The sequence below is a fragment of the Cricetulus griseus genome (genome assembly GCF_003668045.3).
Source record: "Cricetulus griseus strain 17A/GY chromosome 1 unlocalized genomic scaffold, alternate assembly CriGri-PICRH-1.0 chr1_1, whole genome shotgun sequence".
Classification (NCBI taxonomy): Eukaryota; Metazoa; Chordata; class Mammalia; order Rodentia; family Cricetidae; genus Cricetulus; species Cricetulus griseus.
In genome coordinates this window covers 158572834-158591676 of record NW_023276807.1, presented here as the reverse complement: position 1 = coordinate 158591676, position 18843 = coordinate 158572834, and the positions used below count along the sequence as shown (strand labels likewise).

General features: G+C 37.4%; 1 protein-coding gene across 2 annotated transcripts in view; it reads right to left on the bottom strand.

Moving 5' to 3' along the window:
- LOC100760353 (39S ribosomal protein L1, mitochondrial) overlaps positions 1-18843 on the bottom strand; it is a 63236-nt gene that overhangs the window by 25546 nt on the left and 18847 nt on the right. For both annotated transcript variants that reach the window (XM_027387674.2, XM_027387675.2), the window contains exons 3-6: positions 13866-14130; positions 11600-11683; positions 10250-10321; positions 6134-6245 (exon numbers count right to left, since the gene is read on the bottom strand). In XM_027387674.2, coding sequence (XP_027243475.1) covers positions 6134-6245; positions 10250-10321; positions 11600-11683; positions 13866-14130 — 533 coding nt within the window. The remainder of the gene's footprint in view (positions 1-6133; positions 6246-10249; positions 10322-11599; positions 11684-13865; positions 14131-18843) is intronic.

Here is an 18843-nt window from a genome sequence, read left to right as displayed (position 1 = left end):
TTTGGAGCCTATCCTGGCGCTCGCTCTGGAGACCAGGCTGGCCTTGAACTCACAGAGATCCGCCTGCCTCTGCCTCCTGAGTGCTGGGATTAAAGGCATGTGCCACTAATACTCGGCATTAATCTATTAATATAACAGTACTTAATCATTAATGGATTCTTTCATATATAAATAATGTTTAAACTAGTATGGGGAGTAGAAAATTGTTTCTGCATTTTTCCTCATATAACCTAAGAGGTCAATTTTGGTAGCAGAAGCAATACATGGAAGTACAAAATACTATTTCAAGACCCGAACAGTACTTTAAATTTTTATAAATTTAGCATTTATGAATCTTATATCAGATACAACCACCTCTGTGGTAGTTTGAAAGAAAATGGTCCCCAAAGAAAGTGGCATTTTGAGGAGGTATACTTTGTTGGAGTAGGTATGGCCTTGTTAGAGGAAGCATATCATTGTGGAGACAGGCTTTGAGGTCTCTCTTATATGCTCAAGCCATACCCAGTGTCTCAGACCACTTCCTGTTGCTTGTGAGTCAAGATGGAAGAACTCTCAGCTTCTTCTTTAGCTCTGTGTCTGCCTACACACTGCTTTGTTCCCCTTCATGATGATAATGGACTAAACCTCTGCAACTGTAAACCACCCCCAATTATTGTTTTCCTTTACAATAATGACTGTGGTCATGGTGTCTATTCACAGCAATAAAAACCATAAATGACACAGAAGTTGGGGTATTGCTGTGACAGGCTGGCCCATGATTTTGCTTGGAAGAATTTGGACTTTGGTACTTTGGGTTAGGAAAGCAGTAGAATGTTTTAAGCACTAATAGGAACATGGAAGACAATGATGCAGATAATGATTTGAACTGTGGAGGGATGGGTCAAGAGGTTTCAGAGAAAATGAATTTTGGTATGCTGTCTATTGATCTTTCTTGTGATATTATGGGGAAGAAAGTGGCTGCTTTTGCCTTTGAAGAGTATGTGTGAGGGTATAGTGAAGAGATTTGGATTAATTCCATTGGCAGAGGAAATCTCAAAACAGCCTAGTATAGACTGTTATGTGGTTATTAGTGGTAACTCTAATGAAGATTTATAAGGAAAAGAAACAAGCTGAACCAGGCAAATTACAAAACGTAAAATTTGAAGAGAAAAGGAACACCAAGAAGTAGAATGAAGCTAAATGTTTAAGGAGATAAACAGATTTAAAAAAGAATAAAGGTAGTAGTGACCTGAGTGCAAGATCCCATCCAGCTAAATTTCCAACTTGTGAAAAGGAATTAAAGAAAAGCTTAGAAGCCAGGCGTTGGTGGTGCACGCCTTTATCCCAGCACTCAGGAGGCAGAGGCAGATGGATCTCTGCGAGTTCCAGACCAGCCTGGTCTACAAGAGCTAGTTCCAGGACAGCCTCCAAAACCACAGAGAAACCCTGTCTCAAAAAACAAAAAACAAAAAACAAAAAAAAGAAAAAGAAAGGAAGAAAGAAAGAAAGACAGACAGACAGACAGACAGACAGACAGACAGACAGACAGAAAGAAAGAAAGAAAGAAAGAAAGAAAGAAAGAAAGAAAGAAAAGCTTAGAGACAGGTATGGTAATATATACCTGTAATCCCAGCATTCCAAAGGCAGAGGCTGGCAGATCTGAGTTTGAGGTTAGCCTGGTCTACAGAGCAAATTCCAAGACAGCCAAGCTTAGGCAGTGAAGGAAACCATGGAAAACAGAAAGCTGGTGACCATGTAATTGAATGAGGGGACCCCAATAAGCATCAGAACTTGGCAGGTTCAGCCACTTGGCTCTGGTTTTAGAGTTAAGAATAGAAGAAAGGGGCTGGAGAGATGGCTCAGAGGTTAAGAGCACTGATTGCTCTTCCAGAGGTCCTGAGTTCAATTCTCAGCAACCACATGGTGGCTCACAATCATCCATTATGAGATCTGGTGCAGATATACATAGAAGCAGAATGTTGTATACACAATAAATAAATAAAATCTTCAAAAAAAAAAAGAATAGAAGAAAGGAGTTATAGAATTTGCCTTCACCATTAAGGAAAGTAGCTGAAACCAGACCATGTGTCAGAGGTGTCCTTGAATGGAGGCTGAGAGGTCATTGTGTGAAGCTGTGAAGTTGAAGCCTGGATTGCCTTGGAGACCCTAAGATGTTGGAGATGCCAGAGCAATGGGATACCTGCCAAGGAGAGCTGCTAAAGGGGTGGAACCAACCCAAGAGAAAGAAGTTTATTGTAGTCAATAAAGCTGAAAGGAATTGGAGATCTGAAGACTTTGGCATCAGACATGGAGATGCAGAGTTTGGAGTTTATCCAGCTGGTTTTTGGTTTTTCTATGCTCCTTACTCTATATTTTGGAATAGTAATGTATATCCTGTTGGATCTGTTTTTTTTTATTTTGATTTTATAGGGGACTATAGTTAAGAACTACATGAATATCAGAAGAGACTTTGAACTTTTAAACATTGTTGAGACTATGATAGAGTATGGGAACTTTTGAAGTTGAGCTGAAGGCATTTTTGGATTAAAATATGTCTACAAGCCTTTGGGGGCCAGGGATTGAAATGTGGTGGTCTGAAAGAAAATAGCCCTCAAAGGGAGTGGCACTATTAGGAGCTGTGGCTTTGTTGGAGTGGGTGTGGCCTTGTTAGAGGAGTGTGACACTGTGGAGGCAGGCTTTGAGGTCTTATATATGCTCAAGCCACACCCAGTGTCTCAGACCACTTCCTGTTGTCTGTGAGTCAAGATGGTAGAACTCTCAGCTCCTTCTCCAGAACCACATCTGCCTTCATGTAAGCAGACCTCTGATTTGTAAGTGAGCCACCCAAATTAAATGTTTTTCCTGTAGAAGAGTTGCCATGGTCATGATGTCTCTTCATAGCAATAGAAACCATGAGACAACCTCTTTAAGGAAGCAGAGACAGTAGGATCTCTGGAGCTCACTGCCCAGCCAGCCTAACCAGGCTTAGTGAGAGACCATGTCTCAAAACATATGGTGGAGAGTGACTGAGGAGGACACCCAACATCAATCCCAGGCTTCCATATGCATGCATACACACACACACACACACACACACACACACACACACACACACACACACACACACACACACAGCCCCCACCCACCCACCCACCCAGACCGCACACACACACACACACACACACACACACACACACACACACGAAATTTTGGTACACGTCTTTAATCCCAGCACTCAGGAGGCAGAGGCAGACGGATCTCTGTGAGTTCAAGGCCAGCCTGACCTATAGAGCAAGTGCCAGGATAGGCTCCAAAGCTACACAGAGAAATCGGGTCTCAAAAAACCAAAAATAAATAAATAAATAAATAAATAAATAAATATTCAGAGAGTTCTTACAGGGGTGAAGGGGTAATAATTAGCAAAATGAAGCCAAATTTCTTTCAAGCACATTTTAAATATATTTCATGAAATAAAAAAGAAGTACTGAGAAAACAAGCCAAATGAGAATATTAAAAAGTGGAACTGTTTATAGTTATATAAGAAATTAAAATAAAATGTGCTGTGAAGTGTGCACACTAGATATAGCAGAGCTAGTCATACCTACTCCTGTTAGTAAACTGAGACAATGCAGTAACTAGTGAGTTTACTGCAGCTGCTGATTCTGGCTTTAGCTTCAGAACTTCTGCTCTACCTCAATATATTTTGTTGGATCTAAGGGAATCAAATATTCTGAAACAAGATTCTTAACAAGCTCTAAAAATGCATAATACAAGCTCCGTCCTTTCTCATGCACATCTGGTGTGTTCTGTTTCAACATTCTGACAGGCTAATAGTTTGTTTTCATGCTTACAGAACACAAATGTTTTGCTAGTTCTATTGAGCAGACCCTGCGGGGGTGAAAAGAAAAAACATTAGGAAAAGGGGGATGCAGTCTTTCTTCCAGGTGGGGGGACACACACTAAGGACACACACACACACACACACACACACACACACACACAGACACACACAGTCAGTGGAAGGTGTGGGTCATTATGAAAGTAAAAATAAAGTAAATTCCACTGATAAAAATAAACATTTTAACGGGAAACTTGCTATTTGGAATAAAAAAGTTATTTGAAAACCTTCTAGAATTAAACAAGGAAAAAAAAAACAGTAATGGGAATGAAAAGTACCCGACTAGACTGAAATAACAGCAGCAGTAATGCCAATGAAAAGAATAAGGGATATGGAATAATCCAGGAAGCTCTAGAGAACAGAGTGGCAAAGGTAGCTGTTAGTGCCTGAGAACCAGCGGTACAACAGGGGCCCAGAGGGCACCAGTGCCATGATTCTCACCTTTCACCATCTCTGTTAGTAATGCCAGCTGAGACTAGAGTTTAATTAGAAATAAATACTGTTTTACAATTTTTTTTTTTAAGTTTGACTCGAAAGCTGATTTTTTTTCCCCAATAATATTCAACTTCAGGCCTAAATTAGAAAAAATGTTGAGTCTGATTCTATAACAACAAAAACAGCTGCAATGGAAATCTCTATGAAAAATGCCAAGTCCCTGCCTACATTTAATAAGCTGTGATTTAATGCAGGTTACAAAAGTAACAAAACCATAGTACAATAAGAGAACTTGAGTCCATTTGAATCATTTTTAGTTAGCTCTACTAGAGTTGAAATTTAAAAAAAAAAAAATTTACCAAAACCAAATTTTAAAAAAACTTGTTTTATTTACAATACCTCATAGAAAACAAGCCTTATCTATTCCAGACATTCAACACCTCCTACAACAAATAAACCTTCTTTGAGTGTGCTCACAAATGTACCCTGACTCATTAATGGCACCACTTATCAGGGGAAATGCCTTGTGTAACGACCTCAGCACAGCTAACTCTTCATTGATCCCCATCAACCACTCCCTTCCTATTTAGTCACAAAATTCTGTCTTTCACACTGTACTCATCACTCTGCTCTCATCATGCAGAACTTAAACATTACCCATACTATTGCAACAGCAGCCTAAATGGGCTCTCTCCCTCTAGGTTTAATCCAAACCAGTATGTCTTATGCTACTCTAGAAAACAGATAATATCACATCACATCTTACAACATCTAAATGATTCATAATGATGAGAAAATAAGCTCATGCTCATTAACTCCTAATTCAAAGACTTAATCAGAACAGCATCGATCCACCCCCAACATTACCTCCCACTGTTCATTTTCATATTGATGTAGAGGGACCATCTCTGCAACTGAAAAGAACTAACTGACCCTTCCTGGAGCCAGCCTATACTTTCTAGTCTCCTTTAGTGCCTATTGGCAATATATTCTTTCTACTTAAAATATGATTTCTCAAGCAAGTCATCCAATTATACTGGAAACAGCTTAAATGTCACCTCAAGAAAGAGAAACAAAGAGGTTTGTTTTGTTTTGTTTTTTGCTTGTTTTGTTTTGGTTTGATTTTCTTTTTTTAATTTTTGTAGGGGGGACACTATAGGGGTGAGGGGAAGATGTGGGGGCACTGGGAAGTGAGCGGAATTAAGGTGCAAGATGTGAAATTTCCAAAGAATCAATAAAGAAGCTAAATAAACGTCACCTCATTCATGTGTTTGTTTGTTCCCCACCTATATTTAAATAACCTCCACTGAATATCCATAGTACCTTACTTAGGATGTCATCAATTCATAGCTCTAATTTTATAACACTTATGGCATTTTATATAGCAATGTTACTTCTCTTACTATATTTCTTAAGAAAAATTCTACTATGAGGAAATAAATACATATGGAGCCAAACATTCATATTTATGCATTTATGTACATGCTGAATGCATAAATGAGTATACTGATAAAGAAGTACAAAAGTCAACAAAACGGTATGATGATAATGTTCTTAGTAGGCATTATGTTCCATTAATGTACAGCTAGGCTATACACTAAAAAAAAACCCAAAAAACCAGTATTATCAATTAGTAGGTACTCACGTTATACTGTAACAATACTACTGCAGAAGAGGAAAAAATAAAATCTACATACATCAATCTCAAATACCAGGCATACTACTTGGTTTCCAAGCATATTAGCAGCTTTGCTTCCTTTCAAACAAAATTATAAGAAAAGCTGCTGATAACAATTTGAAATAACAAAAATTCCCCCTTACTTCTAGTAGTCTTTGGAAATCTTTTTTTCAGTTTTTTCCTTAATGGGTTAAGCTCAGTCATTATTTCCGGAACAGCTACATAAAAGTCCACAACAACCTCATCATCCAAGATCTGAAAACCAGAAGAAAACAGAAAGAGCTCTTCATTAAACAAAAAACTTTACCATTTTGGACATAAGTAATTTCAGCAGGATTTAAAAAAAAAAATATTATGCATACTTTTCTTCAAAAACAGAATTATATAACTACAGTACCAGTTATGAAAAGCATCAGAAACAAAATACTTTGTTATATTTTAAAAATAGCTGCATGCATTTTTAAACTAAATTAATGGTTTTAATTCTACCATGAGATTTTGATAGGAAAAATGAAGTTATAAGCTAAAACATAACATTGATATGTATCCAACTCACACAAATCTCCCACAGCAGAATTCATGTCTATTAAAACTGAAGAGAGGTAAACATTTTTCAAGAGATCACATGCAGAATTAACAACTCCTAGTTGCCAAACTCATTAGCAACCACTACATTTCTAAACTTAGTGCACCAAAAGAACTAAATCTATCAGTATTTACACAAAGAACTGAGTTAAAATTCCTCCTTGTTACCAATAACTACAAAAGGCAAGAGGACAAAGGTAATTTCCCCTACAGCTTATCAGACATACCATATTTTCCATTCTCAGAACAAAAGGATTAATAATCAGATTTTAAAGGATTAGTTAATGAATTCAGGCAGGCACCCAAAATAATTATTGCACCACTATACTATACTCCACTTAAAAATTTAATTAACAATAAAGTTAAGCAAAATAAATACTTCCAGGGCACAAATATTTCATCAGTGACATGCATTTTCACATGAAAATACATCCAAAGCCTTGGTTTCAGTTAATAAATTTGGAAAAATTGAACTCTGGTAAAACTAGGCAATATTCTGGTATTTTTACCTTCCTGTTACTAGTGTTTCATTTTTAAAGTTCTTCAACCTTAAAGTTACATTCTGTGCTCCACTTAAAAATGACATATTAAGTGAGAACTTTTCATGTGTCATGAATTCTGTGCACATTTTATACATTTAATTCATCCAATGTTCACAGCAATTCTACAAGCAGGTACTGAATATTTCAGTGAGGAGGAGTCAGCTCGAGTATCCTCAGAGAAGTGCCAGCAATCAAACACAGGCAGTGGGGGTTCTAGAACCAGGGTTTCCATCCCCAAGAACCCAGAAACAAAGGCAACTTTGAGATGCTAAAGAACTGCATGTAAGGCTTTCACTAACAGGCTTCCTAAAACTACTTCTACAACATGTTCCTTTAAGTTAAAAATTATCTGTGAATGTTATGCTACAATTAACCTTAGGAACACATCATAGAGTAACACAAATCTGTAGATAGAACTATGCTTTTACAAACAAGAAAAACCATTACTTTCAAATCTCTCTTAGCCAAATATATGTGTGACATTTCAATATGAAATGAATTTAATAGATAAATTAAGATCTTAGAAATTATTCAAAGTTTAGTAATTATAGCCTACTTTACAGTTTCTTTTTAAAAAGATTTTATCTTAGTTTAATGGGTATGAATGTTTTGCTTGCATGTATGTCCTTATGGAGACCAAAAAAGGGCATAGGATCCCCTGAAACTGGAGTTACAGAAGGTTGTAAGCCACCATGTGGGTGCTGGGAACTCAACCTGGGTTCTCTGCAAGAGTAGTCGTTGCTCTCAACTGCTCAGCCATCACTCCAGCTAAATGCTAAGAAAATCAGTGAACTAACTTAGGAATACAGGAAGGATCCTGGAGTATTACTTGGTCTTAGAACACTTGCTAGCCGGTTTAAGGACCTGTAAATAAATGTACAGAAATGTGCTTGAAAATCTACAACCATGACATTACCTGAAGAAATTGTTTTGAATTTACATCACAACATGAATGAATACCTTCTAAAAATACTGTCGGAAGTTTTCAAACATTTGATGGGAAAAACATCCTGGTTAAGACTGTCTCTCTCTCTAAAAGTATCCACCTCTAGGGCTCCTGAAGGAAAATTATGTAGCTATAATATTTATGTTCCAAAAATCAAGAATAGATTTTCTTATTTGGGTTTCTATTTCCAGTGTTTTCTTACTGAACAGTAGGGCTGTCCAGCACATCTCCTTCCATTCCTTGAGAAGTGAATAGCTTCTGACCACTTGAGAGCTGAACGACAAGTGGCTACAACAGCTTTTGACACTCTCATGGGGAGGGAGGAAGTAGATAAAAGGTTTGGTAATGTTAGTTTTCTGGCTCCAAAGACCAACCCATACTCTCAAATTCCCAAGTACCTGAAGTATATTTACATTTTATCAATTAAAAAACATTTAGTACTTTTTAAATAATTAAAATGATATGCCAGAAAGAATGGGATACTACACTTGGACTTGGCAGGAACCTGTGTGTTACAGCAGGGTTCACTCCCACTTTCCACTGAGCTCACTTTGGACACTTAAGATTTTACAAAAGCTCCAGCCTTTCCTCCTGCTACTGGACTGGCTCAACAAGTTCAAGCCAGATCAGGAAGTGTGTACACAACAGCCTTAATCAAGGGAGGAAGACTTCAAAGCAACCCCAAGAGAAGCTGGGCTTCGGTTTCCTGAGTCTCCACCTCTGTTGTACAGTCTTTCTTTCTGTGTCCTCTATGTGTATGTGTGTGTTGTGCAGAGTCTTTTCTGTCGTGTGTGTGTGTGTGTGTGTGTGTGTGTGTGTGTGTGTGTGTGTGTGTGTGTGTGTGTGTGTGTGTGTGTGTGTTTCCTCACCCAGACAAACACATTTCTTCAACTGCTGATTGTGTCTGTTCCTGTTGGCTGTGTTGGAGATTACTCTGCTGCCACATGTTGCCCTTGAAATTTTTCCTGCCTTTTAAATCTCTAACTGGCAAAGAAAAAGAACCCAGTCAAGACCCCTAGATGGTCACAAAACCCCTTCCATGTGGGAACCTAAAGTCAGGGGAAACCTAACTCTTGTGTTTTCCTGGGCCTTGGTCACTCAAATTTGGCTCCAGGATCAACTATCTCTAAAGCCCTTTAAAAAAGAAATTAAAATCACCATCAGACTTAGAAGACTACTGGCATGCTGTGTACCCTAAAGGAAGAGCACAGTAAGCCAAGCCAAAATAATAATAATAATAATAATAATAATAATAATAATAATAATAATAATCTGGATATTTAACATAGGACACATTTTCAAATCAATTTTTCCTGTCTCCCTGTTGCCCACCCCCATTCACAATGAAATTTAATTAGCTTATTTAGAAGAGGGAATCCCAGAAAATGTTAAGAAAAACCTTTTGTGATTTTAGAAATAACTATATGTCTCTTCCTACCTTTAAAAAAAAAAAAAATGCTATTCTCTTCAAAATGGCTCCCCAGGCTATTATTTCCTGAAGACAGGCTACTTCCTCACTCCTCAGCTACCATACTAAGCCAGCCTTGCCACTTAGACTGGAGGGTAAGCATTCAGAGGAGATTAAATACCAAGTAAATGATACTCACATTCCCAGAAAGAAAAACACACTTGATTTTTAAAACATGAATGTGATATTTGTGGGTACTAATATTTGGATTTCGTTTTAAATTTCACATTCAAAACCAGAGTAATTCACAAAACCTTCATGACTATAGTAAAGAATAAACAAATGGATGGATGAGTGAAGTAATCAATGATTAAAAGTTCTGGTGGATTTTTCTTTGTTTTGAAACTGAAGAAAGAACAAAACAAATTTCTTCTTATAAAGCCTATTATTTTGAAGACGATACAATCAATCCTAATAGTTATGTGCAAATGTAATAAATTAATGGATAGGGGCTGGAGAGATGGCTCAGCAGTTAAGAACACTGGCTGCTCTTCCAGGAGACCTGGTTTCAATTCCCAGCAACCAGATGGCAGCTCTTAACTATTTGTATGTTATTTCTGGTCCCAAGGAATCCCACACCTTCTTCTGGCCTCCAAGGGCATCAGGCAAGTACATGAAGCACAGACATGCCTGCAGACAAAACCCCACAAACACAAAACAAATGGCTAACAGATCTATCAGAACAATCTTTCCAAGCAGTGAACATAAAACACAATACCTTCTTAACCAGGTCAGCTCCTCCTGCAAACGCAGCTCCATTCTCTTCTGCTATTTTAATCTCAGATGCAGTCTACCAAAGCACAATAGTTTGAACATTATTTTTAAACACATTCATTATATTGTCAATAACTGTCAAAAATACCAATTCAAAATCAAAATTGTTTCTATTTCTAATTGAAAATGCATCAATTTTCAATTACTGCATCGGATACATTACATTCTGAAAAAACTTCAGTTTGTATGTCACTGGAGTATTTAACAGAAGAAATACATCTGCCTCTGCCTCCCAAGTGCTGGGATTAAAGGCATGAGCATCTTAGTGTCATATAAAGAACCTAGCAAGTGCCCAGAGTGGTGGTGCACACCTTTAATCCCAGTGCTCAGGCGGCAGAGGCAGACAGATCTCTATGAGTTTGAGGCTAGCCTGGTCTATGTAGCAAGTTCCAAGACAGCTAGGACTACATAGAGGGACTCTCACTCAACGAACAAACAAAAAAAACCTAGCAAGTGACAAGTCTCTGGTTCTATTACTATATACACCCTTCAAAAGAAAAAACTTAAAATATGGTTAGTTTTACTAACTTATATTTTATAAAACTGATGAGAAAGAAATATTCAAGAAATCAAAAAACTAAAATTTAGCCATGTCTGAAAACTTCAAAAAACAAACAACAAAAAAACAGTATTTGTGATTTTCCTTCCACTTATCCTCTCTCTCTCTCTCTCTCTCTCTCTCTCTCTCTCTCTCTCTCTCTCTCTCTCTCTCTCTCTCGGTTTTCTGGGAATGTATTTTACTCCGTTAGTCACTGCAGCATTGTGATATTCCAACTATAACCCCCACTTACTGGGAAAAAAACACAGTTCCTTCCTCCAGAGTAAAACAGAAAATTTTAAGTCTCAGTTATGAAAGAAAAACTAAGCAAACAGGTTAGTAATTATAAACAAATGTCAACAACACAGAAATCCATCAGAGCTGGACCTTGCCTGCCAGCTGTATGATCAGGATCTTGTTTTAAGCTGTGCTCTCGGTCTCTAAGTGGTAACTGTTGTGTAAAACAACCCTGGTGTTTCTGAGAAGCTCCAGGAAGAAGCTAGAAACCCACGACACAGCCTGCATCTCTCTCTGGGTTCTGTGAACAACACGAATGCAGTGGGCTGGTAATGGTGGCAGAAGTGCTATCCGCGTCTTCTCAGAGAGTGGCACAACCTCAAATAAGTCCCTGCTTTGAGTTTCAAAGGACTGATGAGAATACAGACCTTTTCTCTCAGTATATTCCATTACTCTCCTCATTGGCTAGTAATAATTCCTTAAGAATTAACTGATAAAATTGTTGACAAAGTTACTTACCCCTGTAAATACAGCAACTTTGTTGACTTCTGAAGCAAAAGGGTATGGTAAACTAATAACACTGGCAAATGGCTCCACTTTTTTCTAAACACACAAAGGGGAACAATAATGACAAAAAGTTCATCTTTTCTATTATCTTCTGGGTTCTATAAAAAACAAAATTGCCATAATTTTAATTTTTGAGGCGTTTTGGTTGGTTGGCTCATTGGCAGCATACATACATAGGGCCTTTCTTCAGCCTCAAATCAAGATCCCTTGCCTCAGCTTCCCAGTCCTGGGAATATAGCACTGAACTACCATACTCAACTCCTGCTTCTAGTTCTTTCCAACTACAATAAATAGCTCCTCTCATTTATTCCAGACTATTCTCTAATTATAATTTAAAGCTCAAACCATTATATATTTTTGTTTTAAAAAATAAAAAGAATCTAAACCTAGCACCACACCCAATTGTATGTGGTTTCTACCTAAATTATTTATCAAGTTTCTCAAATGTTGGGATATGTATCCACATCTGTATCTCTCTGAATATAAAAAAAAAAAAAAAAAAATGAAAAAAATGCAAACCTGGTTTCCATTTCCTGGATGTCAACAGATGTTTGCTACCCTGAATTAAATTTTTAAATGTATTTCATACCCAAGGAAGATGATGAAAATAGCTAGATATCCTACACAAAGACAGTATCCAATTGGCCTGCTCAGTAGTTCACCCTTAATGTACACCATGGCTCTAGGTGTACAAACCCTAGAACCACACCACAAGGCCAAGACTGAGAGGATCTTGTCAGTGGTCTACTTTAGTGTAAACTAGATCCCCATCGCTTGCAGATGTATTTGGAAAGTGAACTGAAAACTCTGAAATAAACAACAGCATCATTTGAGACCCCATACAAGGACAAACCCCTTAAGACCTCAGAATGAATCATTTGGTCATTTTGGTGAGAGATCTGAGGGTCAGTTCTCTGAGGGAGATTTCATATGAAAACAGGGTCTAGGCCCTCTGTAGGCTTGGCAGAAGAAAAAGGAACTGTTTCTCTGTTAAAATTGACTAAAAGATTATATTTTTTAGAAAAAAAAAACTTCAGGTAGCAACAGCCTTCTAGGGATTTTTCAGACAAGAAGGCATATATTCCTAAGTACACTTTATATCAACCATCCAACTAATTTTATTGATTAGCATTCCTTTTCCATTAACATGTCACAAGTGATTTCAGTAGTTTCCAAAGGTAAAGACCCACCATACTTGCAGCCCCGGGGAACACTGATTTGCTATACAAATATTTGATGGTAATCATTAACAACAACAAGCAGTAAACTGCTTGCCTGCAAGGCTCAAGGCCCTGGGCTCAATTCCCAGCACAGGGGCAACAAAAACTGAACAAACTTAAGAAAAAGACCTCACAATTACTATCATTAGTTTATAAGTGGATTCCATATTCAACGTGATTGCTGAGCTCCTACAAGACATTGTTATGAACTACACTAATGACTAATTGAGAAAAGATAATATAAAAACTTTTCAAATGAAGAATTAATAGTAATATACAAAATAAAAATTGTAACATGGTTGGTATTTATTTCAAATAAACAACATCTAAGAAATGAGCAAAGCCTTGGTTCTGTTCCTCTTTCTTCTCTATGCCCTTGAACCAAATAGTCTATATCTGTACCTCAACTTCCTGATAGTAGTAAAAACTAAGTAAGAAAGTAAATGCAAAGTACTGCTAAATAAAGTGGCTGGCCTGCAGGTAGTTTCCAGTGATGCCAACTGCTATTATGAAGCACCTACTAAGCTTTTATATATCTTACCATATTTAATCTTGAATGGAGCTATTTGAACTAAATATGTTATGCTTTATAATAAAAGTGAGCATACTGAGATATAAAAACTTCCTAGCATGCTTTCAACATATATTTAGTAAGTAATATATGCTTCATGCTAAAATAGAAAGGCCATCAGAATTATAAAAATTATTACTGAAAAGGATTTTTAAATTTTTACTTATAAATTAGCTTACATAAATTAGCTTATGCAAAGCAGCTAGTTTCCTTTTGACTTTTTATACATCCTTAGTTTTGATAGTTCTTCTCCACCCACCCCAACAATCCCCCTTCACCATCTACATCTTTTTGTAACCCTTCCCACCCCCAGTATCCCCACTTCAGCTTTTAAATCACATGCCCTCTACCCCTACCCCAGCCCAGAACTTTAAATCTTAAAAATATCAATTCAAGTATCTAATTTAATAAATGTAAGTCCACATACCTTTTTCCCCGATGCCATATCTAATGTCAAATCAAGATAAATGCCTTGCTTTGGATTAGTAAAGTCCAGAACCTGAAATTTCTTTAATAAGTGAATAGCCTTCTCCACCTCGTAAATCCGTCTTGGGTATAAACGTTTTAAATAGACATCATCTTCAGGTTCGCTTTCCATGTAGGTATATGACTTTATTTTTTCTATATCATCTGGCTTTTCATCTGACACCTTTTCTTTGTCTTTTCCTTCTTTCTTAAATTTCCTCTCCGGCCTTGAAACAAGATACATAAAGATCAGTTATATGAGAATGTATTCAAGAAGACCTTTTCTAAAAAGCCAATTTGTATGAGACAGAAAAAAACAAACAAGACAGTTTAGCTCAAAAGTACTGACTGTAAGTGGCAGTGGTAGTACACACCTTTAATCCCAGCACTTGGGAGGCAAGGCAGGTGGATCTCTGTGAGTTCGAGGCCAGCCTAGTCTACACAGGGAATTCCAGGACAGCCTCCAAAGCTACAGAGAAACCCTCTCTCGAAAAAACAAAAAAACAAACAAATAAAAAATACTGACTGCTTTACAGTTTCCCTAACTCAATGAATACCAGTGAACTTTACTGTTTACAGTCAGTACTCAGTGAACGAAGCTATGATGCTATTCTCCAAAAGCTTACAAAGAAGCAGAGGAAACATAAGCATAAAGAAATAGCTTCAACATACTGTGTTAAGTATACAAGGCTCTTAGCAGGGTCTTATGAAGACCCTTTCCCAACCTAGGGAAGAGTCGTGAAAGACAAGACCCACAGTCAATTACTGAAAGATAAAAAAGATAGTGCTGATATATATCCAAAAGAACTGTCCATACACAAAATGATATATAAATATTCCTAGCAGCATTATTCATAACAGCCCCAAAGGTAGAGTAACTCAGTGCCTCATCTGCTGAATGAAAGCATAAAATATGACATTGCACTATGATGGAATACTTGTATTCATTTTTAAAGTTAGCATACAAATCGATGCCATTTTCATACAGACATGTCACTATATTTTCTATTTAGCCATCTCCTGCCTACACTGCTCTTCCCTTCTGTTTTCATGTCATTCGCATCCCATTATCTTCTCTTTAACACAATGATCACATTTTAATACAGTGATCACATTTTAAATTTTTAAAAAAATGAACACATTTTTCTACAAATGTCAGGATACCTTTTTTATTGCTGAAATAAATTCCATTGTGGATATGTACCACATTTTGTTTTATCCATTCATCTGTTGACAGACAAGTTAGGTGATGTTACACCTTAGCTATGGTGAATTAGTGCACCAATCTCTATGTTGATTTAAGATCCCTTGGGTAAATACTCAGGAGCAGTATAGCTGAGTCATATGGTTGTTTAATTTTCATTTTTTTGAGGAATCTACACATTGACTTCTATACTATCTACATTTGTCTCCTTTTTCCTATAGCCCTCCTGCATTGCTGTCATTTTTTTCTTGGGGTTGGCCATGCTGACTGAAGTAAGACAGACTCTCAAAGAAGTTTTCATTTTTTTTTTTTTGTTTGTTTGTTTGTTTTTCGAGACAGGGTTTCTCTGTGTAGCTTTGGAGCCAATCCTGGTACTCACTCTGGAGACCCGGCTGGCCTCGAACTCACAGAGATCCACCTGTCTCTGCCTCCCAAATGCTGGGATTAAAGACGTGTGCCACCAACGCCCGGCTAAAGTTTTCAATTTTTTATATGTTGTGTGCGTGTGTGCGTGTGTGTATGTTGATGTGCACGCCAGATATATGGAGGTCAGAGGACAGCTTTTGGTAGTTGGGTCTTTCTCTCAAGTGGATTCAAGGAAGTCTAATTGTCAGACTTCATGCAGGTACCTTTACCCATTGAGCTATCTTGCAAGCCCTCAATGCAGTTTTAATCTGAACTTCTCTAAGAGTTAAGAATGTTGAACATTTTGTCAAGTATTGGCCATATATATTTCTTCTGAAAACAGTCTGCTCAATTCATTAGCCAATTTATTGACAATATAGTTTTTGTGTTTTATTCTTTTGAGTTCTTTAAGATTCTAAATATCGATTCCTATCTGATACACAACTGAAAAAGAATTTTGTCCTATTCTATAAGCTGTTTTTTTTATTTTGGTGACTTTTTTTCCTTTGCAATATATACAGAAGCTTTTTAATTTCATGTAACCCCATTTGTCAATTCTTGGATGGATTTCCTATGCTGCTGGTTCTTTTCAGAAAGCCCTTGTCTACATGTTGAAGAGAATATAATAGAATATTAATTAAGAGCAAAAGGAACCAAGTACTTGACTCATGCTACAACATATATTAACCTTAAAAATATACAGATGCACTACTAATGGAGAGTTTATTATTATATAGTGAGAGAAAACAGTCACAAAGCAACAGAAATTATTCCATTTATACAAAATACCACAAATGGGAGTGTCAATCAGAATTAAAAGCAGACTTAACAGTCTTCTAGGGATGGAAAAGGGGGTATCAGGGAGATGGACATTAAAGAGAGGATTTCTGGAAGAGTTATGAAAATATTCTAAATATAATACTGTGGTAATGTTTGCACAACTCTAGGTATATAACAAAAAACAACTGAGCTATTTATTTTAAACACCCAGATTGTGCTGTATATGAAATTTATCTTAACGAAGTCACCATTAAAGAAAAAAAAAAAAACAGGTTAGCAAAGAAAAATAAAAAAGTACTGAACCACAGAATAAAGTGGTACATAAAGGGGGCTACTGTAAACTCTATTTGATGACAGTAAGAGTTGACTTTTTTTTCTATAAAGGATCAGAAAGTAAACGTTTTAGCTTTGTGAGTCATGTAGATTCCACTGCCATGATTCAACAGCTACTGCAAAAGCTGCTGTAGGTAATCCATAAATGGATAAGCACAGCTACATTCCAATAAAACTTTATTTATAGACACTGGATTTTAAACTGCATAATTCTATGTGGCATAAATACTAAAATATATAAACATTAGAATGGGGAGAAATTAGTAAAGTGCCTTTCACACAAGCATGGGGACCTGAGCTCGGTCCCTAGAACACACATTCAAAAACCAGATGTGGTGCATGCTCTCCTAGTCTCAGTGCTGAGGAGGCAGGGACTGGAAGATCCCTGGAGCTCACTGGCTAGCCAGCTTAGTCTAATCAGTTCACTCTAATGAGGACCCAGTGAGACATTCTGTCTCAAAAAACAAGATGGATGCCTCCTGAGGAATGACACCTGATGGCCATCTCAGACCTGCACACATACAAACATAATCACACACAAATTAGAATAAGTAAAATAAAAATCCATTTTAGACTCATAAACTATACAAAAATCGATAGTAAACCAGATCTACTAGCCACAGTTTGTGACTCTAGAACTCAAGGGGTAATACAGAAAGCAGGAAGCTAGGAGGTAGAGTAGGAACTTCAGATCACAATGAGCCTGTTTTAGAGGCAAAGAGAAGTCAATGAGCAAGAATGACATCTGAATTTCAAGTTAAGAGTATCTCTGCTGCAATAGAAGAGACAGAGCTGAAGAAATGGAGTGGGAAACAAAAGGATATTCTCTCTCTTCTCAAGAAGGGTGGCCAAGGCTGAAAAAACAATGATAAGGCTGAAAAGATGATAGAATAGAAAAATGTGTACATGGATAAATACAGAAGATGGGGAATAGAAAGAACAGTCTAGAATACCTCTTGTGATTTAGGCTTGAGGAATCAGGTGTGGAAGGCATAGTGTATCATTAACTAAGAGCTGGAGGAAAAAAATGTGAGACAGTTCTCTGGAGAAGCAGGTAGTCAAAGGGATGTGCTCAATGCCAGACCATTTAAGTGCTCTTATCTCTTCTTTCTATTCAAGTCCCCAAGGAACAGAATGTATTCCCCAGTCTGCTGATTTGACAACGTGACTAATTCTGGCTGACAGAATAAAGAAGTGACAGTTTCCCTGCTCTAAGTTTAAGCCAGAAGAGGCTTCATATGTTTCCACATTAATGTTTTTATTTCTGTCATTTTTCATAAACACAAGCCCAAGCTAGGAGTATAAGAGACGCATGAGCCAAAGCTGTCCCCACAAAACCCCAGGCTAGATGAGACAAAGTTCAGCTGACCTGCAAGCATGACAGCATAGCAAGTCTAGAAAGTCATCAGATTAGCCAGCTGGGGTCAGCTCACCCCGGATATGTATGCAGTGATGAGTAATTGTGGGGAGGTTTGCTGCATGACAAAGCTAATGAGTGCTTACAAAATACCTAGGAAATAATGTCAAAGAGGAAATGCAGATAAGAGTTTAAGGCTAAGAAAACACAATTAGAGGTAACACAATTTTTCAACATTTATTCAAATCACAAAAGTTTTAAATTAGTAAACATTATTCTAGAAAGATATTTACATTCTGTGGTAGACAGAGTTGTGGCCACTGATGTGGCTTGTATGTCAAATGTCCCCTGCAGGCTCATGTGTTTAAATACTGGGTCCTTAGCTAATGGCCTATTTGACAACATTGGGGACCCTTTAAGATGTGGAAACCAACTGAATTAAGTGGATCTCCACAGGACAGGTCTTGAGATGGACATCGCAACCCTGCTTCTTGCTCCCTCTCTGCTTTCTAAATGATCTAGATGTGACAAGCAGCCTCATGTTCCTCCCACCACAGTCAAAGGCTGCTCCTACCACCATGCCTTCCCTACCAGGCTGTACCCTCAAACCATGAGCCAAAATGAATCCTCCCCCCTCCCCCTTAGGTTGCCTTTTGTACGGTATTTTGTAACTGAAATGAGAAAAATAACTAATATACCCCCAAAAGACGTCCATGTCATGATATATGACAAAAGAGATTTTGCATGTGACTAAGGTTAAAGACCTTCAAATGGAGAGATTATCCTAGATTATCAAGATGAGTGCAATCACAAAAACCCTTAGAGGGAGAACTTTCCCCTTTCCATTAGATCAGATGGAGC